Below are 24,770 nucleotides of genomic sequence, written 5' to 3'. Positions count from 1 at the left end.
GAGAAACATTCAAAGTTTTTGGGATGTCAGATTTTTGACCAGGAGTTTAGGATGTCATCATATTTCAGGTTTGATTTACCTGCCATGCGAAACTAAGTTATATTTTCCTGGTTATCTTATACGGATATGTGCTATTATTTTTCGATCAATTTGACATCCGAGAACAAATTTATTTATAAACTGTACTTCTTATCAGAAATTAGGTATGTATCTTTAACAGATCAATGTTTAACTCTTCTATTTAAAAAAAAAATTTCAAAAGAGAAACGGGGGAGGGGGCTTCCTTCACTATAATTTATACCGTTGAATCGTTTGACACGTCAAGTCACATCGGATCTCCAATTAGCTTTTGTCTCAAGAGATTTTTTAGTTTTAAAGCATTTCTCACGCCCAGCAAATCCTCCATCGTATTATAGTTCTCCATTGACGCAATTAGTAATAAGAATCAGTTCAAAAAATTAAAATAATAAAATATAACACATTTCTGGCGGTATTTGTTTTTGGAAAAAGCCAGGAACTGCTAATGGATGAGAATATAATTCATGTTTGAAATAGTCCAGAATTTTTTTTTTCATTTTTAAATAAGTAAATAAAATTTATTTAATGACATTTGTATTTTGTACTAATATTTTAAAAACACTTTTTCAAAAATATTAGACTATATATCTAATAGATTTTGCCTTGAATATATGTGCTCATGTGTTCATTATTATTAGCATTTAGCAGTGCTTTGATTGGTAGAAAAATACTACCGTAGAATTGGACAATGATATTTTTTAATAAGGAAAAAATATTTAATCATTTTCAAACAACACAATTGGAAAAAAGTTGGATTTTTTTTTAAAAAATAGACAATTACTTTTAAAAAATAATTTTATATATTTTAAGAAATCTATTTACCAAAAAGTTTAATTAGATGAAAATTATTTTTTGGGAAAACAAAGACAAAAACTATTCCAAAACCGAGAAACAATCAACCTAAATCCAGAAAGTTATATTTATAGACGTGTATAATATATACGACGATTTTACAAGACACATATGACTGGTTAAATTTTTTAGAGTTTACTTTAGTGAGAGTTGTAAGACTGAAAAAACATCTATAATGATATTAAAAGTTAGTCTGTTTAGATCAGTTTTGTTATTGTTTTGTGATATACTTAATTTATAGCTTTTTCTCCCGGATTATCGTGGAATATACTTTTAGTATATATATAGAGAGAGCAAACGTTTGTTTTATTTCAGAATTCAGACTAACCAACTTAATTGAAAACTTTGCCATTTTCTATTACGTCCACTTACGTGTATTCCATTATTGTTCTCCTTTTTTCTTGATAATTTAATAACACTGCTCACTTTTTAAACCAAAGCTGCAAACAATAGCACAACTTGTAGAATGCATGTAAACAATACACCCACATATGTGTTTCCATGCATGTGCAGTTTTATCGTAGTTAAGTGTGCATAAATTTTTTTTTTTTTTTTTTTGTCAAACAAGTGTGCATAAATTTAAAATCAACATATTTTACATAAAATATAAATATTTGAAACCTAATATATAAAACTTTTAGTAAGAATCCCTCGTTCTGGTTTGAAGAAAGCCCTCAATTGATAAAAAGGCATAAATGAGAAAAACAGTATAGGGAAGGCAAAGCTAAACAGCTGCAAAATTTAAAACATAAACTTCAAAACTAAACCATATTTCCTCTTACGAAATAAAAAACGTGGAAAAAAAACAAACAAGCAAAGAAAAGTATTCTTCAACTTGGCTGGCTTCATGTGTAGTGTATTTATATTCCCTTAAACCCTTTCTTAAAACCCAAAAGCTTAACAATCTCTCCCTCCTCTCTTTCTTTCTCAACATGACATCAAGAACAGTCGCGAGACTTCCTAATCTCATTAATGTTTTTCTCCTGCTTTCTCTCGTTCTCTCAGGTGATTTGATTGTTTCATCGTACGATGTATACTTTCATATAGAGATATTTTATAATTCTCAAGTTATGCGGTATGTTGCCGCGTCAAAAATAGCAACGTCTAAGATTTTCAAAGAAGTTATTCTTTTTATCAACCATTATTTTGTCATATTTAGTCTAAAAAAGGTTTTGCATGGCATAGTTTTCTAAAAATTCTGATTCTTTGATTTGGAAATAAATGCAGGAAATATACTACAGAAAGCAACGTCTCTTGGTATCAATTACGGACAAGTTGGGAACAATTTGCCTTCACCGGATAAAGTTATTAATCTCTTGAGATCTCTAAGGATCACCAAAACAAGAATTTACGACACTAATCCTCAAATTCTTACTTCCTTCGCAAATTCAAACATAGAGATCATCGTCACCATCGAAAATCAAGTTTTAACGTTGTTACAAGATCCTCAACAAGCTCTCCAATGGGTGGATTCTCACATCAAACCCTATATTCCGGCCACAAGGATCACCGGAATCATGGTCGGAAACGAGCTTTTCACCGACGAAGACTCTAGTTTAATCGGGTATCTAATCTCGAATCAAATTTATTAATTTAATCAATAAGTTCTTTACGTTGGTCATTTCACATATAATAAAGTTTGGTCAATTATAACAATATCATTCGAAAAAATATTTATCAAAACTCCACTGCGATTTTAATAATGTTATCCGCTAGGAACGTCTTAAAGGTAAGATTATACGATTTTCTGCCGCATCCAATATATATATAAAAGCTAATTATCAAAAATAACTTATATTCACACATTATCTTCACACTGTTTACAAAACAACTTAGATTCACACTTGAGTTTATATAATACAACAGAAGCTACTATTTATATGTTCTTAGAGAAGCAACAAAAATTATATACTTACAAAACTATCTATATTGTTAGTTCAAAAAGACATCTATATTGTTGATCTATTCAAGTAGGTGAAATAATTTTTATCCAATAATGCTAACTTTGCTTCTTCTTTTTTTTTTTCCTTTTTTGAAATAGATACATGATGCCGGCGATAATTAACATCCACAAAGCCTTGGTCCAATTAGGTTTAGATAGATACATTGAAGTCTCGTCTCCAAGCTCTCTTGCCGTCCTAGCCGAATCTTATCCTCCATCAGCCGGAAGTTTCAAACCAGAGGTCTCCTCGGTGATGCAACAACTTCTACAATTCTTGGAAGCCACGAGATCTCCTTTTTGGATAAATGCTTACCCTTACTTTGCCTATAAAGACAACCCAAACAAAATCCCCATCGACTATGTCCTATTCAACCGAAACATCGGTATGACCGATCCCAACACAAGACTACATTACGACAACATGATGTATGCTCAAGTCGATGCGGTTGCTTTCGCTGCTGCGAAACTAGGGTACCGTAACATAGAAGTTAGGGTTGCGGAAACAGGGTGGCCTTCAAAAGGAGATGCTGGAGAGGTTGGAGCGTCTCCTACGAATGCTGCCACTTATAATAGGAATCTTATGATGAGACAATTCGCCGGCGAAGGTACTCCGGCGAGACGGAATTCAAGGTTAGATGTTTATATATTCGCCTTGTTCAATGAGGATATGAAACCGGGTCCTACTTCTGAGAAAAATTATGGAATATTTCGACCCGATGGATCATTGGCTTACAATTTGGGATTTTCTACGATGTCGACTACCACTGCGAATTCAGAATCTGTCACATATTCATCTTATGCCACTAAGGTACAATCACTAATCTATGGTTTTGAGGGCATTAAATGTGTAATAATAATAAAAATATGTAATAATATGTTTTGTTATTCCTACAGGCAAAGATGACCTTGGAGTATTGGACAATTTTGATGTTGGCGATGATTCAAGTTGTAGTGTCGAGACTATCTTAGAGGGAAAGTTGTCGAGACTATATAATGACGTGATTGGTTAGGATATTTTTCTAAACAATTTAATTATTGAAGTTCGATAAATACAAATTTCATATTCATTTCGATATTCCAATCAACTCGGTGGAAAATTAAATTATATGTTTATCGTCGTCCTTATCATGTACATTAGACTTATGGATATCTCATACGATAAATTAATATGTAAATAAATAAAAGCAGTTTATTGTTCAAGAAAAAACTTATATTGGGGGCAAAAGCTTTGTGTTACTTTGACCCTTAGCCACAGAATAGACAAACACTAGCGGTTTAGAATCAACCACATATTGTTCTTTAATTCAAGATATATGACATAGCTAGTTAATTCATTTATATAGAATACAATCACAATTAAAAAGAAAATCAAAATAGAAGAAAATAAGGAAACTATAGTTTCTTAGTCTATGCCTTTTTGCATATTCGCATATGATCATTACTAAATCAAATATTAATACACGACTTTTTGCATAGAAAACAAAAGATACATCAGGTTTAGCTATAATACGTAGTACAGAGGAAACGCCCAACTATTTTAATTATTCGTTTGATCCTTATTTATTCATCAAGCTTGTAGTATTCATACATTACAATAATAATACTTTTAGTTTTCTTTTCCAGTCTTATTTATAGATGTGTTAAAGAGGTAACACGAAATGCTTAACGGTGTTGGCTCCTTTCTCTACGACCTGGAGAAGCTGCACCATTTCCACCCCCTGAGCCACCGCCTTCATTTGCTTGTCCGGTCCCACTACCATGGCCAGAGCCACCGCCTGTGGCTCCTCCTCCTCCTGAGACAACACCAGTTCCTGAACCAGAACCAAACCCAAACCCGGACCCTTTTCCTCCATCTGGTGTTGAACCTGAACCTGAACCTGAACCAGAACCATAGCCATAACCACCTTCTGGTGTTGATCCCCATCCCCAATCATATTCCCAATTAGGTCCATGAGCCGAACCACTTGCACCGCTGGACCCTCCGGTCGGACTATTCTGGCTGACCGCCGAATGAGCAGGGGTTCCAGACTCTCCTCCTCCATGAACAAATGAGATAGCCAATAGTAAAGATATAAGAGCCAATGTGAGAAAATCACCTTTCATTTTCCTCATGATATATTTGTTTTAACTCTTTCTCTATGTTCTCATTCAGTTTAAGACTTTATATAAGCAAGCACCCACTCACATAACACACTCACACGATACACGCATTAGACACGTATCACTATTACTACGTGATGAGAATCTAAAAATGAGATAAAATTATGTTTCCGTGACAAGAGTCTGTCTTTTGGACATGTGAGAATCCAATTCTAGGGTGAGAATTAAGATGTCGGTAACTCGTGATATCTTTTCTAAGGCTTCTACAATAAAGAGTCGCACTACTCATGATTTGTGATATTTTGATTATCGTCCCACTAACATGTTGGACATCGCTTTCTTTGGTTACTCGTTTTCGCATAATCCAAAAAATGTAACAAACTTCTATAACATTTAGCTTGTGTGAAGTGTGTTGTAGTGTAAGTCATGTGTAAAATGGTTCCGTGAGTTATTACTTATAATGCGTCTATTAATATACATGAAGTATTTTATCTTTGAACTGAGTTCTCCATAGTATTCGATTTATAGGAAGGAAACTGTATCAGTGTATGTCTCTTACTCTTACAAACGTATTTTGAAGTTTAAAAAAAAAAAATCAGAACGTATTATTTTGGCAACTATACATTTTATTAAAAGAAAACACTTCCCGTGAGTTGTTGAAATGGTAGCTCACATTCTAAAATATATTTTGCTCTCTCTAGACTCCGGAGATATATTTCCACTAACAGTCACAAGAACCATAACTCAATAATGTTTGTTGGCAGTTGATATAATTCCTACCTCCCAAGACTCTTTTTCATGTATACCTTTGGAGTTTGCGTAATGATATCAATCTTTATACAAGAATATGAGGGGACTAGTCAGTCATTTTCTACATATTCTTTCTCCCACAACAGAATTTTTCAAAGGACCTAGAGAACTAGAAGACATGCATTATCAGATTTAAATTAGGGCAGCCAGTCGCATATATAACCAAACCTTTTTATTTCCTTGTGTCAAATTTAGTTTTCTTTTTCTTCTATAAATATATATAGGGAAATACCCTAAGATAGTATTAAAAAAGGTTATGTGACAAATATATATTTTAAGGATTAAAGTGATCAAAATGTTTTATTAAAGAGGTACATATACACTTATACTCCTAGGGGTTAACTAATCCAAATATTAAGGTTTAGAGTTAGGAGTGGAGATTTGAGATTGAGATTTAAAATTTTATAAAAAAAAATAAATATTAAAAGTTTGAAAATAAAAATTTTAAAAATAGTTTCAAAAAGTATTTTCAAATTACAAGAAGAAAATTTTTAAAAAAATAAAAAAAAAATTTGAAATTTTTTTTAAGAAAAAATGTTATAAAAAAGTTCGAATTTGAAAATATATAATCTAAAACCATAAAAATATTATAAAAATATTTTTTAAATTTTTTTATATATCTAAGGTATTAGGATCATTTTACTTATTAAATAAAATGTTTTAATCATTTTTTTCTTTGTGGTCTATATTTGTGATCAAAACTTAAAAATAATCTATCTAGGAGAATTGCCCATATATGTCAACAAATAAATTACTAAGCGACATAAAACTGCTAATTTCAATAGTGTTTTATTTGTTTGTGTTTACGATTAATTTGTGAGTTTTAACTGATTATATATAAATAAAAAAATTAAATGATTATAAAATCTAATACATATATGTTTTAGTATTTGTATAAATGCAATTTTTTATTGGCTTTTAATAATTGGATAATATTTGACGATGGGCCTTTGGAGTGGGTTTTATGATTTATCAGTGGCCACAGAGTATGATTGATTATTATGTCTTTGGGATTTCATTTTCACAGAGAGAGAAATGTAGTAGTTGTTTGCAACAGAAAGAAAAGAAAAAAGGGAATCGGAGATTCGTTGGAGCACACGCAATCACTGGACCACACCTTCACCCAATCGTATTCTTCTTCCATTTCAATCGTACCTTCTCCTTCTTCCAAGCGAAGAGAATGCGATGAGATCTATACCGTTGACTGGGAGCTCATACCGATTCCATCATCCGAATCCGTTTCGATCTCCCGAATCGCTGCCTCTCCTCTCCGTCACTCGTCTTCGCGTCCTCCAATCTGCATCTCCCTCTTCCTTCAAGGTAACCCTTCATTTGGTTTGTAAGAAGCTGGATTAAGTAGTAGAATACGATTGGTTTCAGTAGATTCGTCTTCCGTAAGATCTGTTACTAATGTGGAACTAATAGTTCGGATTCGATGCAGTTCAATGTAGCAAGGCATGGATGCACCATGGGGCATAATAGCTCTTTCTCAGTCAAGGCCTTTGATGACGTAATCTTTTCTGGTTTTTGTTGACTTCAAATGTGTAGAGAAATCAAAACTTACAACGTTTTAATGTTGTGGTTTCCCTCAGGATTCATTTGATTATGATTCCGGTGACATATTTGCTGCTGCTTATTCCATTTCTTCTAGTGAAGGCGAAGAGAGCGATGGTGAGTACGGTCTCAATGTGGTTACTGAAACAACCGCACAAAGGCTCGCCAAGTTCCCTAGGGGCCGCAAAAAGCACAGGCACGTTTTGCTTCTTCTTTCACTTACAAGCTAATGTCTGTTCTCATGTTTTTCCATTAATACATTTGGAGTTGGGATAATATCTTCTACTAGAATACGTGTGCGCGCGTGTGTGTGGGTTAATTGTTAGTCTAAAGTGTTAGTCTTTTCTTTTTTTGGGGTCAAACAACTGATCTAAAGTGTTAGTCTTTCCTTGAGATTTGAGACTTTATAGTATGAATGGTGACCAGAGAACATCGAAGAATAATGCATTCCTAATGTTTCTAAAAAATATCATCATTTACGAGAAATAAATTTTTCTATTCCCTAACATTCCTAAAAAATATCACCATTCCCGAGGGATAAATTTTTCTTTTCATTCCCTACCATTCTTTTTTTTTGTAGAGAAATAAAGAACAAAAGTATTCCTTGTTAAATTTGATAAGGAGCAACCATTCCTTTTCATTCTTGCAATTTTATTCCTTTACGTTCTTTTTATATTCATTCCTCTTGTTTTCAGAATGGTCACCAGTCGAAATATTATAGCAAGTTGTTCTCTTGTGAAAATTTCATTTCTTTCTGACTTCGATTTCTTTATCATTTGCAGGATCAGATACGGGATTAATTTGGGGCTTCTTGCCTTTTTGACACTCCTGCTTTTATTTATGGACTCTTTTGCTTGGAAGATTGTTAGACTCCCTCTCCCTCCATATTTCTTGAGCCTGCCCTTCTTCACATCGGCTATTTTAGTCACCTTAGCAGGTTACATTTGCGTTCCCATGCTAGACAGAATGAAAGTGCATGAGCCAATTAGGAGACTAGGGCTAGTTACTCATAGCCGTAGACAAACAATCCCCACAATGGGTGGTTTGTTCTTTGTTCCTATTGGTGTTGTTGTTGCAATAGCCATGACTAGATTCTGTTCCGTAGAAGTCGCTGGAGCAGCGGCTGTAACTCTAGTGTTTGCAGCGGTTGGTATAGTTGATGACTCTTTAAGCCTCTGCAGTGATAATAACAACGGTTTATCTGCAAAGATACAACTCCTTTTGGAGGTACTTTAACTGATTCTTTATCTTTTTTTTTGGTTTTAAACGTTTTCATCCTCTTGACTTGTTCCATTGGCATGTAATCACAGGGAGCGGTCGGGACAGGTTTTGCGTTTTGGTTGGAGAGAGCAAGCATATCATCTCCTTATGGCATGTATAGCATCTTATAACTAATCTGATCAACGCATATATGAGGGTAACTCGCGTATCCACTTTCATATGAACGTACAATGAGAATAAAGAATCAACATGATTATATTTTTACTATTCCACAATTAGCATTTTATAGCTCTCAAAGACCGATAGATTGTGTTGTACCTATTGTTGATTATTTAACCATCTTGATTATAACTTTCTTTTCAGGAAAATGTTGGTCCCTTTGCCTTCACCATTAGGTCTCATTTGCTTGGGAAAACTTTACCTATTGTTGACATCGTTATACTTCGTTTCAATGGGGAACTTAGTCAAAGCAACCGACGGTCTGGATGGATTGGCTGGAGGTATTGCTGCCTTGGCTTTCGTTGCTATGGCAATAGTAGTTCTTCCTATTTGCTCTGGTTAGTCCCTAATGGCCATCTACTTTCATAAATCTTTAAAGACATTTCATTTCAAGTGAAGATAGTGTGTGTTTGTTGCTCACTACTTTTAATCGTGCGACCAGATCTTTCTATTTTTGGAGCTTCGATGGCTGGAGCTTGCTTTGGGTTTCTACTTCACAATCGGTACAGAGCATCTGTGTCCATGGGAGGTACTGGATCATTGGCCATCGGTGGAGCTTTGGCTGCAATGGCTGCTTGCTCTGGAATGTTCTTGCCATTGTTCATATCCTCTGGTGTTTCTATCTTGGAAGCAGCTTCTGTCATTATTCAGGTAAATAGTAGAATCAACCATTATTAACGGCTGATGATGTAAAAATATATTAATGTGTGTTTTGGCGCGCAGGTAGCGTTTTACTCGGCGACTAAGCGTTTAAAGGGAAAAGGGCGTCGGGTTTTCAAAACAGTGCCGTTTCATCATCACCTAAGGCTCAGTGGCTTGAAGGAACCAATGATAGTAACAATGGCATATGTTATATCGTCTTTGCTCTCTCTTTCAGCAGCTTACATAGGTCTTATCTCTGTATAACTTTTCTTTTCTTCTTCCCCTTCAGATCTCTTCACAGTTTTAGTTTTCTTAAATTCTTTAAGAGAGAAAAGGAGAAACGATAAAAGTTGATATAAAATGGACTGCCTACCAAAAAGTTTATTAGGTGCAAACATATATATAGTCTGGTTAGTGTTTCATGCATTTGCAATCATTTCGAAGAACGTGAAGTCACCGCGAGACACGAACGATAATGTGAATTAACTAAAAGTAGGTTTGCCTTTTGTTATCTCCGCAATCCCGATCTGACTGAGATTATTACCACTCTGAACTTAATCTGCCAAATTCTAACTAACTTAGAACTTTTGGAACAGTCGACAGACGAAAACATGAAAATGAAACGAAAAAGATAATTTCCATTCATATGTTTATGTTTATATATAATTTATTCTATTAAAAATGGAATTATATGATGTTTTGAGATCAATAATAGTGAAGACGTATGACAAAACTCTCAAAAGTGCTAATTTATTTCTTTCTTAAAAATACATATATACTCTCTCCGTTCTGAAGTGCTAATTAATTAATGACGTTGCTACACTTTTTGAAATATTATTCTGAAAAATGGAATTTAAACTTCAGTAATGTGAACATTACATAGATAGATTAATGAACACTCTTATCCTATATATGAAAAAAGAACTCTCTTATTCTAATATGATTTGTGATAACTTACATACCAATAAATTTTGCAAAACAGCTTACAAATCTATGAGCATGATTTACATCATTGGAGCCAAGAAGAAGTAGATTATTTGGTTGCTTATGGGACCAAATTGAAAAGCTAAAACCATTATTGTATTCTCTTTGGTAACACATAAAGATAAAGTCCAAAATCTCACATGTAAGTGACTGAGTGGTGTGCGCGAGTCTATATTGGCATATATGTGTGTGCGCGCACATATACTAATAACATTTTCAATGGGACACAAAATTTCTCTCTATATTTCATACTAAAATAGAGTAATAGAGTTATTTTGCTCTAATGATTCACTCTATAATAGAGTTACTCTATAATAGAGTGAAATATAGAGTAATGTTGTTATTCACTATATATTTGAAGTAAAAACGCAATTTACTATATATTTCACTCTATTATAGAGTGAACCATTGGAGCAAATTCAATTCTATAATAAAGTTACTCTATTTTAAAATGAAATATAAAGTACATTTTTGTGTACCAAGAGATAGTCCAAGTTATCAAGAAGAAAAGGGGATGTGATCATGATTCAATTACATGAAGATATGCAAATTGAAATCACCAGCAGATTACATATTACTTTCTTACTTCTTTTTATTTTATCTCTTTTGACTTGTTATATAATGACAATGATTATGTTGGATGGTATCTTGGATTTGGTGACTGAATTTATGAAATCAAAGAAAATTATTATTATGAATTTGGCCCATCCCCTCCATGAACAAATTGAATATCATTTCTTTAACTAGCTAAGCCTTCAAATCATTCCATTAAAGCTTCTTTTGCACCAGCAATCACATGCATATTATTCTTTATTTGTCTCTCTCCCTCATCATCACATATGCACCGTTTTCCTCAGTAATACGCATTTATATATATATCACGAGTCTTTCTTAAATTCTCAAGGAACTGACTTAGAGGGAGAGAATTAAAGAGTGTTTTAGAGAGTGGATTTTGTTTTCTTAGTGTGGTGAGCTAGTAGTGTAATTAAGATCAGAATGAAAATCTCCACATCTCTAGAGACTGTTTTGGTTTCTGTTATCTTCTATCTATCCTCTGCGTCACCATTTGTCATCTGTTCATCTCTTGACGTCACCATTGATAACCATACACCAAGGCATCTCAAGAACAACGGATCCCTGGTACAAGACAGTCTTTTTTGATATAACTTTACTGGTTCTTGTTTCCTCATTTTATACAAGCTTATATATTATATGATTCTCAGTACATTTGGATATATATTTCTTAGCTAATAATATTTTTGAATGTATTTACTAGTAGTATTAACCGTTAACTGAACTATTATCTTTAATTTTGAATGACAGTTGAGTAATCAAATGATAACCAGCATAAAGCTTCATGGCATTCTCTTATGGGCTTCAATGGGATTTCTTATGCCAATGGGGATTCTCTTCATTAGAATGGCCAATAAAGCTAATGAAAATGGAAGAAATGTTAAAGTGTTCTTCTACCTTCATGTCATTTTCCAGGTAATTTAATTAGTATCCATCCCCTCATAAATATTTATAATGATGGAAAATGTATATTATTGCTAAGAGATTGTACCATTCTCCAATATAAGATATGGAAAAATATTTCAAATCTTTAGTTTGAACTCATGATGACATCTCTCTTTAATCATTTTCTCCACTATAAATATAATATTAAATATACTATTTAAGGGGTAAAACTTTTAAATAAGGGAAATACTGTTTTCAAATTGAAGATCAATAAGCACTCATATTAGTATTACATTTACTCAATTCCAACAGCTAGATATATATGCACTGAAATTAATTTTAGATAGGTAGCTTAAGAAGGAAATGCTTCTTGAAATTTCTATAGCTGATCATGATTTCTTGAATATTAAGGGAAATGAGCTAAGGACACACTATGATTACACTCTCTGTTTCTTACACACATGCTCAAATCCATCATCAATATATACATATATGCATACACACATAAAATACAAGGCTTTTACTTAAATGAGTTTGCGTAATTTGTTTTTCTCCTAAATTATTATGAGCAGATACTAGCAGTGGTTTTGGCAACAATAGGAGCTATAATGTCTTTAAGAACATTGGAGAACTCCTTTAACAACAACCATCAAAGACTTGGCCTGGCTCTTTATGTTGCCATGTGGCTCCAATTCTTGACCGGTATCTTCAGGCCCTCTAGGTACATATACGTACCATAAGTATTCTCTTTTATATCTGTCTATATATCCATGCCTCCGAACTCACACTTCTCGCGAATTTATCGGCTGCATTGTAGAGGGAGCAAAAGGAGGTTGAAATGGTTCTTATTGCATTGGATTCTTGGAACAATAGTGTCAATAATTGGCATAATAAACATATACACAGGCATAAGAGCTTACCATATGAAGACATCATCAAGTAGAGACTCAAGTATTTGGACAATCTTGTTCACAGCTCAACTCTCTTTTCTTGTCGTCGTCTATCTAATTCAAGACAAATGGGAGCATTTTCAAAAGCAAAGAGTGGTTACTGATGAATTGGATCATCATCAAAATTCTAACACGAGTGGAAGAAGTAATGACCAAACCATTCAAGTGGTAACAGGAAATGATCAAGAACAAAAGGTCATGGTTCCTCAGCCTTGTCGCAAGAGTAATGCACTTGTGAATCTGTTTAAACTGATTTGATTGGTCAAGATCAATTATATAACGATTTGATTTTTTTTTGGATCTGATACTCAGTATCATATTTTATATTTTTATGATATATGCTATTGGATTTGCTTCCATTTGTTTTTGTGAGTTTTGTAAGTATAGTCTTTGTTTTGTTTTTAAGTATATACTTTTATTTGAATAGCTTTATCTATTTAACATGATAAAAGAACGAAATGAGGAAAACTAGTTTAAAGTGAAAAATAAAAATATGGGATATACATATTCTCTTTCTTATAGAGGGGTCCAAATTTGGTGAATTGTTGAAAGATTTAGCAATAAGTTAATAAACTTAATAAAGAAAATAAAAAATTTCACAACCTTTTCTTGGGAGGTGACGTCAACAAGCTCCACTTGCGAGTGTTCATGACGCGGGGTTAAATTTGGGCCTAGACAAACGAAGGTAGGCCCACTAGTGAACAAAAGGCCCAACGTCATTAACATAATTATAATTAGTTTATCGTCAAGCTCTGTAGATTCATAGAGCGAAGAAGAAGATGGGAGGAGAAGAGGATACGAAGAAGAGAGTGGTAGTCGAATCGCTGGGATGGATAACGGAATCTTCAATCATGCCGAAGAAGCATCGCGCCATCGAAGGCGTGGGTCCTTCCTCAATCATGGAGCTCAAGGCTCAGCTCTATAAGTCTCAGGAAGAAGCTAAGCTGACGAAGGATTTCACGGGCTCCGATGCTCAGTACCACCGGGCCAAGGAAAGGATCGCCGCTAAAGACTCTTTCGCCGCGAAGAACTCCGGCGTCGAGGGTCGCGCTTTCAAGTAAGTCTGAATCTTCCTTTCTTCGATATCAATTCGGTGGAACGAGATGGTTTTTGGATTAGGGTTTATTGATTTTGAGATTAGGGTTTGTTAATTGATTAAGATTGGACGTGGATTAAGCAAAAAAGTATGAAACTTGGAGAAGAATCTCTGATTTGGGAATTAGGGTTTGTTATGCAAATCGAATGAGATTGGACGAGAATCGAGCTTCCAAGCTTAATTAGATTTGATTTATATGAAATGGAACGTAGATTAAGCAGAAAAGTATGAAACTTTGGCATGACTTGGTTTTTGGATTGAATAGTTTGCTTTTGAATGTGGGAAGTGCAGGGACAAGCTCGAGCTTAAAGCGGTTAAAGACGGAGCAGTTAGCTACGCTGCGTTGGAGAAGAAGGCTCAGTTATATGAGAAGCTTGCAAGGGGGGAGCTTTCAGATGAAGAAGCTGAGGAGAAGTACTGTGTGGATTTCTTCAGGAAGGGGGTACAACGTGGAGATGATTTAGAGCCACCAAGGACCAGCAACAGTTCCGTTTCGGCACCACCTGAAGAGTTAAAAGCAGATGGTGAGGATGATGGTTCGCTGTTTAGCACTAAATTTGCTGGACTCGGACGTGCGGTTGAGACGGCTGATATAAGTCAACACGTGCGTATGGTCAGGTAAATTCTATTGTTGTGTCTCTCCTTGTTCTCCATTTTGTTATATGTCTGATAAGTAGCACTAAGAGAGAGAAGGAAGGGTTAAGTCCTCTGCTTTTATATAGTGAATCAATCAACATATATCTCTGTCTCTGTGATTAGTAATGAAAAATCTGTTTGTGCAGAGAGGTTCATCAAGAAGTGAATCAAGCGAGAGAAAAGGCAACAGAGTTGAAGCAAAGGAGACAAGAGCAGGCAACTAATCGTCGGGAGAAACTCAAACAAGCTTATCTTCGTAAGCAGCTCGAGAAACTTAAAGCTCAACAGCAACAACAACAACCGCAAAAACAAGATGAGGAGAAAACTTGATTTTTCCGATTAGTTTTGTACTTCGCTAAGTTTTTCATGACTTGGGAGAACATAAATCCCAGAAAAAAGGTGATTAAGCTGATCAAAGAAACATCAGACCTATATGAATGAGTATCCATTTTAAGTTTGATTAGATGGATAGATTTATATCATTATATGTATTTTACTAGTATGTTATTTTGTACATGAGTAACATTTATGTTTTCCAATCTCTTTTACAGAAGAATATGCTTGTAAACATACGGTAAAACCATTATATACAACTTCTGTTCTCAAAATTTTTTTGACCAAATCTTTTGCGATGAAGCTATGATTGATGCTTTCAACTATGCACTACAACCAGTTGTTTAGTTATAAAATATCCGTTAACAATTTTCTTGTAACAGTTGTAAGTCTGATAATATTAATGAAATCATTTAAACGGTTTACCGATTATCAATGGACAGTTTGGCCGAGTGGTCTAAGGCGCCAGATTTAGGCTCTGGTCCGAAAGGGCGTGGGTTCAAATCCCACAGCTGTCAAATGTTTTTCATTTTTTGTTTGGTTGCAAGAATATTTCTGTAATTTGACTGCCCAGTTTCGGAATCTACACGGCGACTATCACAAATTACTAATAGCTATTTACACGCTCTAACTCTCTTGAAGAAAATGTAAAACAACTTTTAAAGTTTGCAGAAGATTGATGGTCAAACGAAACAACAACAGTTGATTGATGCCTCTGTAGTTATTGTGGAGAATATGGCAGTCACGCAACAAGTTGATCTTTCAACACAAACGGCTGAATCCTCGTCGGGCCGTGGACAGTGCGGATGGTTGAAAGCTCATCAGACTTCTACTATACGGTAGTCAAATGTAAATATGATGCTAACCTATAAACAGGGCAGGCTCAACACATTTTAAGGACTCTAGTACAAAAAAAAAAATTTACTCTCTAAAATTTATATATAGATAATGTTTAAAATATTTTTAAAATTTAATCAGTAATATTTTGTATATTTTGTAATAAAAATAAAACAATATACATATCAGACCCTTTTTAATTTTATTTATTATATTTATACTTTTTTATATATAAAAATATAAATTTATTAAAAAATTTAGACTCTTTAATTATTATTATACGGGAGACACGGCTTGGTCCGGAGTGGTCGCACCGATGCCAATAAGGTGGTTCGGAAATACGAAATCATTCAGGTGGCATCTATCGGGAAAAGTGCCAATTTCGACCCCAATGATGATAGGAGTTTTCAAGGCTCCTAATCAAATGTTGTAGTATAAAGGATGTCAAACCAGTTCTAAGCGATTATGATGCAAAGAGAATGCAAGACCTTGCTTAATCTAAGTGCTACCAGTTCTTGAGATGATTTTAAATTAGATTTCTACCTAAAATGTAATAAAGGACAAAGTTTTCTTTCTTATAAGATGAGAGAACCCATGGGTTATGGGAATTGATCTTGGGTGATCAAGATTCAACCTGAAGGTGTCAACTTTCAACCAATTTATATCTACCTTAGACCTAGACACAATCCTAAGCAAACTCTATCCCTAGATGAATGCTCATTTACCTAGATAACTCAAGCATCAAATTCCTTTGGTTGAATGTTATCTAAGTAATCATTAATCTCAAGTCTACTAGCCATCTTAACACCTTTAACAACAAATCCCTTTGGTAAAGAATGTTAAAAGCTTAGGAGAGTTGGTTCAGGCATTTCATCAAACACCTTCCGGGTATGAAATGCCTAGAGCTCAACTTTAGAGAGGTCAACTCTAAAATTGCATTAAAAGCACTCTACTAGCAAGGAACAAGATTGATCTATACCTAAACACCTTAGATTTAGCTTAATCACCCTTAATCTCCCTAACCCATGACTCCAAAGATGACTACTCACTAATTGTCATGATAGGCCCAACAATTTCAGTCGTGCCAAATACGACCTGAACAACTGATCAATGCCAAATACGACCTCAACTTAATTATAATTCAAAATAACTACCCGAACTTCTTAAAACGTGCCTAAATATACATTGACTCTAACAAAAGTTAGTCAACCGTTAACAAGATAAAATAACGTTGTTTTGATATACGTGGAAAAGTGCCAATTTCGACCTCAACACTCTCAGTCGTACCAAATAGGACCCGAACAAATGGTCAGTGCCAAAACCGACCTCAACTTAATTATAATTTAAGAAAAATTACATGAACTTCTTAAAACGTTCATAAATCTACATTGACTCTAATAGAAGTTAGTCAACCGTTAACAAGATAAGACGATGCCGTTTTGATATATATATATTAAAAAATATGTTCATTCCGGAACTCAAACTGTGTTGTGATACCCTTTCAAATGGGCACACTAGCAACTAGATAAAAGTAATTTTTTGAAATACTATTACAAATTTAAAATTATATAAACTACTATTATTCTTCATCTTATCCAATTTAAAATTTTGGGTGACAATTTTTTCTGATTTATATAAATACATTAACATGTTTTTTATTTATCATATATTTAATAAACTTATATCTTACTAAAATATAAATAATAAAATATTAATTATTATACGAACTTAAATATACTTAAAACTTTGAATTTATTTATAAAATTTTCTTATATAAATTATTTGTAATTTTTAAACTTAAGTTGAAATTTTTTTATTTTTCAAAGTTAATATTACATATTTTGATATTTTGTTCAAAAATGTTAAGAGGTCTTTTACCTTTCTTTCACTAAGATATGTTGTACAAAATATTAGACATATTAAACGATGTCGTCTTATCTTGTTAACGGTTGACTAAATTCTGTTAGAGTCAATGTAGATTTAGGCACGTTTTAAAAAGTTTGGGTATCTTATATATTAAAACAGAAGTCACAACCTTTATTCATGTGTGATTTTTTAAAAAATGGACCTAATGGACCTATTCATAGAAATTCATATTACATTTTAGTTCAGACTAATAACAAATAAAAATTTTAAAATATTTTAATCATAATATCTTTTGATATCTTTTCATTTTAAATATAAATATATTTATTTTAAAATACTAACAAATCTGTTTAAAAAGATTTTTACAAGATCTTCATTTTCAAAATTATATTTAAATATTTTTGCTAATTTCGAAATTAGTTTAAAATATTATTATACATTAATATATTCAGTTATATAAAATAAAAAATAAAAAAAAATTATAATATTTTATTTATTATATAATCATAATCAATTATATTAAAATAAAGTTATTATATTTAGCTAAATATAATAAAATTGTATTAAATTTATATATTTATATATTTTATTTTCGTAATTATAAAATATTTATGTTCAAAAATAAAATCTAATATGTTGGTAAGATGGGTTAACGTTATCAAACTATATAATACATGTATAAAAATTAACATGTATTTCTTTAAAGTTAATAATATAAAATCTTTGTAACTACTTTAATCATAATATATTTTTATTTTAAATATAAATATATTTATATATTATATTTTAAAAATTCTAATAAATCTGTGTAAAAATATTTAAACAATAACTTAATGTATTTTAAGTTATCGTTTAAAAATTAAAATAAATAAATTATATCATATTTTATCTACTTTATAGTCATGATCATGTTAAAATATAATTATTATACTAAAATAAATATGATAAAATTATATTCAATTGATAAATTTATAAATTTTATTTTTATAAATATAAACTATTTATTTAAAATATAATATGATGATAGAACAGCTTAAAATTAACAAACTATATAATACATGTCTAAAAATTAACATATCTTAGACTTTTATATATACAATAATAAATTATCTAAAATGAATGAGCATAAAAATATTGGTAAAAAGAAATCCAGTTTTGAAAGACGGGTCCGAATTTAGCATAATTAAATACAAAATAATTTTAAAATATATTTTTTCATTAATATATTAATTTGCTTAATAACTAAATGCAAATACAATAAGATAAATATATAATAAGAAGTGGTAAATACATACGGTTTAAACAATTAATTAATTATAACATGTAAATTATAAAATTATTTTATTTGAAATAGTTATATAAATATTTAAGTATATAATTAGCATTAAAAATATATACCACTTATGTTCTGAAACAATATTTTATGTATAGAAATGTGAAAATAAACACCCGTGCGGTTGCACGGGTCAAAATCTAGTTTTTTCTTAAACTATAATTGAGTTGAGGTCGTTTTTGGCACTGACCATTTGTTTGGGTCTTATTTGGCACAACTGAGAGTGTTGGGATCGAAATTGACACTTTTTCTCATATATCAAGACAACGTCATTTTATCTTGTTAACAGTTGACTAACTTCTGTTAAAGTCAATATATATTTAGGCACGTTTTAAGAAGTTCAGGTAGTTTTTTTTGAATTATAATTGAGTTGATGTCGTATTTTGGCACTGATCAATTGTCCGGGTCGTATTTGGCACGACTGAAATTGTTGGGGTCGAAATTAGCACTTTTACTAATCAAAGATACTTTTACTAATCATCCAAAATATACTCTTTCAAAGATGCTCAGAGATTGTTCTTGAAGGAGATTGCAAAGTCTTGATTGATCATCTCCACATTTTAACGTTTTCATTAGAAATTGTCAATATCCGAAAAAATATCAATTGGTGGGGCCTTGAAGTTCACGAGCTGCTCTTTCAAACATCTATATATGGAATCAAGTGAGGTGGCTTATGCTTTAGCCAAAAAAAGCCTTGACAAGTCCTAGTTTTTTATTCAAAACTGGTACCTAAGACTTAAAAGACTTTGTACTTTCATTCTAACAATAATACACCTTTGCCAGGAAAAAAAACAGGTGGCTGAGTTGATTGTTCAGAAGATAGACATACACAGGCTCCTGAAGAATTCCTCCAGTTTTTTACCAACCAAAAGGACGAAGCAAAAGATAACGCAACAAAAAAATTCAGAGTTTATTGTTAGTAAATTCTTTAAATTTATGGCAAAGAAGTTGGTACTGATCGTCCTCCTTGCTTCACACTTGTTCGTGTCCGGTACGTTTTGTTTCTAATTTTTTTGATATATTTTCCTTTTTTTTCTTCCCTAATCAGTACTCTTAACTATGTTCGCAGGAGTGTTGTCAGGGAGTATCCTTACCATAGAGAACAAATGTAATCAGACAGTTTGGCCAGTAATCTTCTCATGGGAATCAAATCTCTCCACCACTGGTTTCGTTCTCAGAAGCGGCGAGGCGCGTGCCCTACCGGCGCCGTCTTCATGGTATGGTATTATCTCGGCTAGGACGCTCTGCTCAACCAACTCGAGTGGTTACTTCTCGTGCGCCACCGGAGACTGTGAATCCGGCTTCATAGAATGTCCCGGCTCATATTCTTGGTCTGCCGTGACGTATGTCTACTTTAGAATGGACCACGGCGGAGTTAGCAGCTACACGATCACTGTCGAGCACGGTTACAACCTTCCCTTAGTGGTAGTCCCGTCACAGCCTAGCCAGACATGTATCAGCGCCGGTTGTTTGGTTGACTTGAACAAGACTTGTCCAGAGGATCTTGGTTTTTTCACCGGTGGGAAACAAATCGGCTGCATTAGCGCGTGCAAAAAGTACAACACCAAAGAAATTTGCTGCACTAATGATTTCAGGTCAAAGCAAAGATGCGAGAGGACGATGTACACGAAGAACTTCGAGCAAGCTTGCCCACTCACCTATAGCTATGCCTTCGAAGATAACAACAGCACCATGACATGCCCTAAGTCAACTGACTTCGTCCTCACCTTTTGTCCCTCGTCCATTCCCAATAACACAAGGTCAGACTCTCTTTCATGTGCTGGGAATTGATTAAAAAGGCACACACGCACACATTAATATCATAACCTTGGAGCTTATAGAAGTAAGTTTTTAATTACAAACCTTCTTCCTCTCATAGTCTCAATAGCTGTATAACGCTTGTGTCTCCGCCACTGTGAAAATCTGATATGAACATTAGTTCACTCAATAATTAAACTGAATATTAAGATAAACTTTCCTCTTAACCCTACTCCCTTTTGGAAATTAAGGTTAGTTCTTGGAAAGAACAATAATTCATAAGAAATTTTTAGATAGATATACAATTTAATAATAAAAGGAAAAACGCTAATCATACTATAAAAAAACATCAAAACCATATGTAAAAGGGATAATCTTCAGAACTCTTATTGTAAAATATCATAACCAACCATAAACATTTCTAACCATAGTCATGTGTCATTATATCTTTCTTCGACTGAGCTTGTCCTCGAGCTCCAAATCACGATATGCTTGTGACATCTTCTACGTATCTTCCTGCATGTTCTACTAAGTCGTCCTCTCGTTTTATAAGAAATTTTAACAGTGTGTTGTTGTATAGTTGTGGCCGGCTACTGCTATTGCTCGTTTTTCTGTATTTTTATTGCCACTGCAAATAACAGCGTCTCCCACCTCATACGTGACGTGACGCCAACATCCACTAATTGTCTCTTCTAACTCTCTAATTTGATTGGTTGCTGAGCAGTTATCAAAAATCCTTTACATTTTTGATCGCTCGTCGTTGAAGCAGCTCGTTCTGAAAACGAACAGCACTATAATCTACTTGAATGAAACCTTAAGAAGCCTTTTAGGGTTTCTCTATGTCACTCTATCTTCCTGCTATGCTAACTTCTCCTCACAAAGATTTTCTAGCATCACCAATGGTCTACTCACGAACTTCCTGGCACGCAGCATCAAAATGTGTTGGAGAAAAGTTGTCATCTCCAAACACTGCATGTTTTTTGGTGTTGTATTGGAAGCATTCCTAGAATCAATTTAAACTTATCATCCATAGTCTGAATAATCTTTTGGTTCATCGCCTCCATCATCTCGCTAGTTTCTATTAGAAACACTGTCATGGAGTCACCGTTACCCATTGAATCTTTAGACTTCGATACCAAGTTGATATAAATCTTATAAGCTGAATATTTAAGCTATTTTCTTTTTAATCCTTCTCTCTCTTACAGATTAAGGTTAATTCTTTTAAGTTATGAACTACTATTAATCATATACAACTTAATGATAATAGGAAAACGATTAAAACATCATATAAAAAGAAAAACATCATCCCTAAACATTTCTAACCATAGTCATGTATGTATACACATTATATTGGTTCATGCATACATGCATACACATTATATTGGTTCGACAAATGGGTTTCAACGACTTTGATAAACTAATATATGTAATTATGATATTTGGTTGGGTAACAACAACAGAAGCTCCATGTCTCCATTTGCAGGACCCAAAAGTAATTTTTCTTTTCCTCATTCTATAAAATGTATATATATATATATATGCAATGTTTTCTTTTAGTTTTATTAATCATAATTTTTTTCATTTGATAAATTTGCAGATAATTCTAAAGGGAAGTTAAAACCCATACTCGGTACCACCTTCATTGCAACCACAACTATGTTGCTCATTCATGTACATTACACCTAACTTTTGCTTGTGTCTCTTGCAGGAGGTTCATCAGCTTTAGCCGTGTTGATCATTGCTGTTGCGGTTGTGGTAATGGTGAGAGCAAAGAATGCGAGAAGAAAGCGTGATTCAAATTACGAGAACATTGAAGCGGTTGTAATGTTGAAACGATATAGTTATGCAGACGTCAAGAAGATGACAAACTCATTCGCTCATGTTCTTGGAAAAGGAGGATATGGAACTGTCTACAAAGGAAAACTACCCGATTCGAGCGGACAAGATATTGCACTCAAGATCTTGAAAGACCCAAAAGAGAATGGAGAAGACTTCATCAACGAACTAGCTAGCATGAGCATAGCATCTCATGTCAACATCGTTTCTCTATTTGGATTCTGCTATGAAGGGAGCAAGAGAGCTATCATTTACGAGTTCATGCCTAATGGATCCCTTGACAAGTTTATTTCCGAAGATATGTCAACGAAGATGGACTGCGAAACATTATACAACATTGCGTTAGGTGTTGCTCGTGGCTTAGACTACTTGCACAATAGTTGTGTATCAAAGATTGTGCATTTCGATATAAAGCCACAGAATATACTCCTAGATGAAGATTTGTGCCCGAAGATTTCGGATTTTGGTCTTGCTAAGCTTTGCAAGAAAAACGATAGCATTATATCCATGTTGGACGCGAGAGGGACCGTTGGTTATATTGCTCCTGAAGTGTTTTCCAAGAGTTATGGAGCAGTTTCGCATAAGTCTGATGTGTATAGTTATGGAATGGTGGTGCTTGAGCTCATCGGGGTGACCAGTAGAGAGAGAGCTGAAACTTCTAGGTCTAATATGAGTACAATGTACTTTCCGGATTGGATATATGAGGATCTGGAGAGGAATGAAAATATGAGAGTAGGAGATCATGTTATTGAAGAGGAAGAGGAGATAGTGAAGAAAATGACATTAGTGGGTTTGTGGTGTATTCAGACCAATCCATGTGATCGTCCACCGATGAAAAAGGTTGTTGAAATGTTAGAGGGAGGTGTAGAAGCTCTAGTGGTCCCACCTAAGCCTCTCTTGACTCCAGCCATAATGGCTTGGGAAACCGATGAAGAGAGTGAAGAGACTACCAGTCTTTTGACACCAAGCCACTAGGAGAGATTTTGACACAAACTCACTAAGGTTAGATATGTTTATTAATGTGTAAAAAAATATCTATAGAAAATCAATATTCATGAAAAGAGCATAAATCTTGTGAACGTGATTGAAACTAAACTCCCTAGTGTTTTAAAAAAAAAAAATTGAACAAGTAGAGAATATATAATATAATATATAACAAAATAAATATGCGCATGCGTGTGTTAGAAGATAGAAACTCTATGAAGGGGCATGTGAAAAGCTTACGTGCGGTTATGAGAAGAGAAGCTCTTGCTCTGGGCACTGAACCTTTCTTTTTCTTCAGCTACTACATGCATAAACTAAAACCTAACTAAGTAAACTAAGAGAGAATCGTTCGGTTACCTGTTTGTCAGCGGTTTGAAATGTAAACCCATCTTGAAACTGAGTTGGTATTGTATCATCATCGATATCAAAGACACTGAAAAGGAGATCAAGGAGAGAAAGAAAATATCTTTTGAAAGTTTGAAACTGTGTCATCTCAAGAGATTCTTAATGTTTTGGATATCTTGACTAAACCGGAAAAAAATGCTCTTAAATTCGGTTTACATAAAAATAAAGAGCAATTCTCTCAAATATATATTTTTAAATTTTTATCACAAAAACAGACCTCAAAAACTTAAAATGACCGAAATGACAATTTTTATTTAGAAATTTTTTAAATTTTATATTTTTTAAAATTTGAAATCATATTTCTAAAACTCCACTTATCGACTCTAAATCCTAAATTCTAAACTATAAACTTTAAACTTTGAATCCTAAACCCAACTCTTTAACTCTAAAATTTAATGTTTAGATTAATTAATCCTATGGATATAAGTATATAATTTACTTATTTTGATAAAATGTTAAGTTTATTTTAGTCATTTTTATTTTTAAGGTAATTTTGTAGGTATATCATAGAAATTTTTTTAAAGATAAGTGACGTGCTACCGCCACGTGCATTATAAGCAGTAAAATCACGGCGACCACTGAAAAATTCAACACCAATCCTTCTTGATCCCGTCTCCGTCGTAGATCTTCTGTTTCGGCTGTAAGTAAATGGATCCTTTTTGCTAACATATCCTCTCTAGCTTCAGATCTGTAATCATTTTTCGCCAATGAAAGTTTTATTACTGAAAATTAGATTCTTTTATCCTCAATTATGAAGCCAATATCCAAAAATTTGAACTTTGTATCTAATGTTTTTTTTTGTAAACTTAAAGGGTTAAACCCGGGTCTATTAAAGACACAGACTTAACCCCCGGGTGGAGGTACAGCTGATATCTT

At 33.4% G+C, this 24,770-nt stretch overlaps 6 protein-coding genes and 1 non-coding gene across 7 annotated transcripts; 6 read left to right on the top strand and 1 right to left on the bottom strand.

Moving 5' to 3' along the window:
* Positions 1 to 1,608: 1,608 nt before the first annotated feature.
* LOC106444383 (glucan endo-1,3-beta-glucosidase 14-like) lies at positions 1,609 to 4,157 on the top strand. Its single transcript, XM_013885861.3, has 4 exons — positions 1,609 to 1,935; positions 2,158 to 2,494; positions 2,972 to 3,680; positions 3,767 to 4,157. The coding sequence occupies exons 1-4, from the start codon at positions 1,863 to 1,865 to the stop codon at positions 3,839 to 3,841; spliced, it is 1,194 nt and encodes a 397-aa protein (XP_013741315.2). The 5' UTR covers positions 1,609 to 1,862; the 3' UTR covers positions 3,842 to 4,157.
* Positions 4,158 to 4,318: 161 nt separating this feature from the next.
* Positions 4,319 to 5,021, bottom strand: LOC106444384 (glycine-rich cell wall structural protein 2-like). Its single transcript, XM_013885862.3, has one exon. It carries the CDS (start codon positions 4,982 to 4,984, stop codon positions 4,535 to 4,537), a length of 450 nt encoding a protein of 149 aa, XP_013741316.2. The 5' UTR covers positions 4,985 to 5,021; the 3' UTR covers positions 4,319 to 4,534.
* A 1,762-nt stretch (positions 5,022 to 6,783) lies between these two features.
* Positions 6,784 to 9,844, top strand: LOC106440185 (phospho-N-acetylmuramoyl-pentapeptide-transferase homolog). The gene is made up of 8 exons (XM_013881786.2): positions 6,784 to 7,102; positions 7,224 to 7,292; positions 7,375 to 7,532; positions 8,119 to 8,563; positions 8,647 to 8,711; positions 8,921 to 9,114; positions 9,219 to 9,427; positions 9,500 to 9,844. Exons 1-8 carry the CDS (start codon positions 6,968 to 6,970, stop codon positions 9,680 to 9,682), a joined length of 1,458 nt encoding a protein of 485 aa, XP_013737240.2. The 5' UTR covers positions 6,784 to 6,967; the 3' UTR covers positions 9,683 to 9,844.
* Positions 9,845 to 11,186: 1,342 nt separating this feature from the next.
* Positions 11,187 to 13,246, top strand: LOC106440186 (cytochrome b561 domain-containing protein At4g18260). The gene is made up of 4 exons (XM_048776848.1): positions 11,187 to 11,542; positions 11,726 to 11,890; positions 12,433 to 12,581; positions 12,678 to 13,246. Exons 1-4 carry the CDS (start codon positions 11,399 to 11,401, stop codon positions 13,066 to 13,068), a joined length of 849 nt encoding a protein of 282 aa, XP_048632805.1. The 5' UTR covers positions 11,187 to 11,398; the 3' UTR covers positions 13,069 to 13,246.
* A 309-nt stretch (positions 13,247 to 13,555) lies between these two features.
* On the top strand, positions 13,556 to 15,044 carry LOC111214257 (uncharacterized protein At4g18257). The gene is made up of 3 exons (XM_022716780.2): positions 13,556 to 13,867; positions 14,198 to 14,524; positions 14,689 to 15,044. The coding sequence occupies exons 1-3, from the start codon at positions 13,590 to 13,592 to the stop codon at positions 14,870 to 14,872; spliced, it is 789 nt and encodes a 262-aa protein (XP_022572501.2). The 5' UTR covers positions 13,556 to 13,589; the 3' UTR covers positions 14,873 to 15,044.
* A 269-nt stretch (positions 15,045 to 15,313) lies between these two features.
* TRNAL-UAG lies at positions 15,314 to 15,393 on the top strand. Its single transcript has one exon. It is a non-coding gene; the product is annotated as a tRNA-Leu (tRNA).
* Positions 15,394 to 19,491: 4,098 nt separating this feature from the next.
* LOC106440187 (PR5-like receptor kinase) lies at positions 19,492 to 23,566 on the top strand. Its single transcript, XM_013881788.3, has 5 exons — positions 19,492 to 19,902; positions 19,981 to 20,671; positions 22,130 to 22,161; positions 22,267 to 22,299; positions 22,378 to 23,566. The coding sequence occupies exons 1-5, from the start codon at positions 19,848 to 19,850 to the stop codon at positions 23,478 to 23,480; spliced, it is 1,914 nt and encodes a 637-aa protein (XP_013737242.2). The 5' UTR covers positions 19,492 to 19,847; the 3' UTR covers positions 23,481 to 23,566.
* Positions 23,567 to 24,770: the final 1,204 nt, after the last annotated feature.

Source organism: Brassica napus, chromosome A3 (genome assembly GCF_020379485.1).
Source record: "Brassica napus cultivar Da-Ae chromosome A3, Da-Ae, whole genome shotgun sequence".
NCBI lineage: Eukaryota > Viridiplantae > Streptophyta > Magnoliopsida > Brassicales > Brassicaceae > Brassica > Brassica napus.
This window is presented reverse-complemented; position numbering and strand designations above follow the sequence as displayed.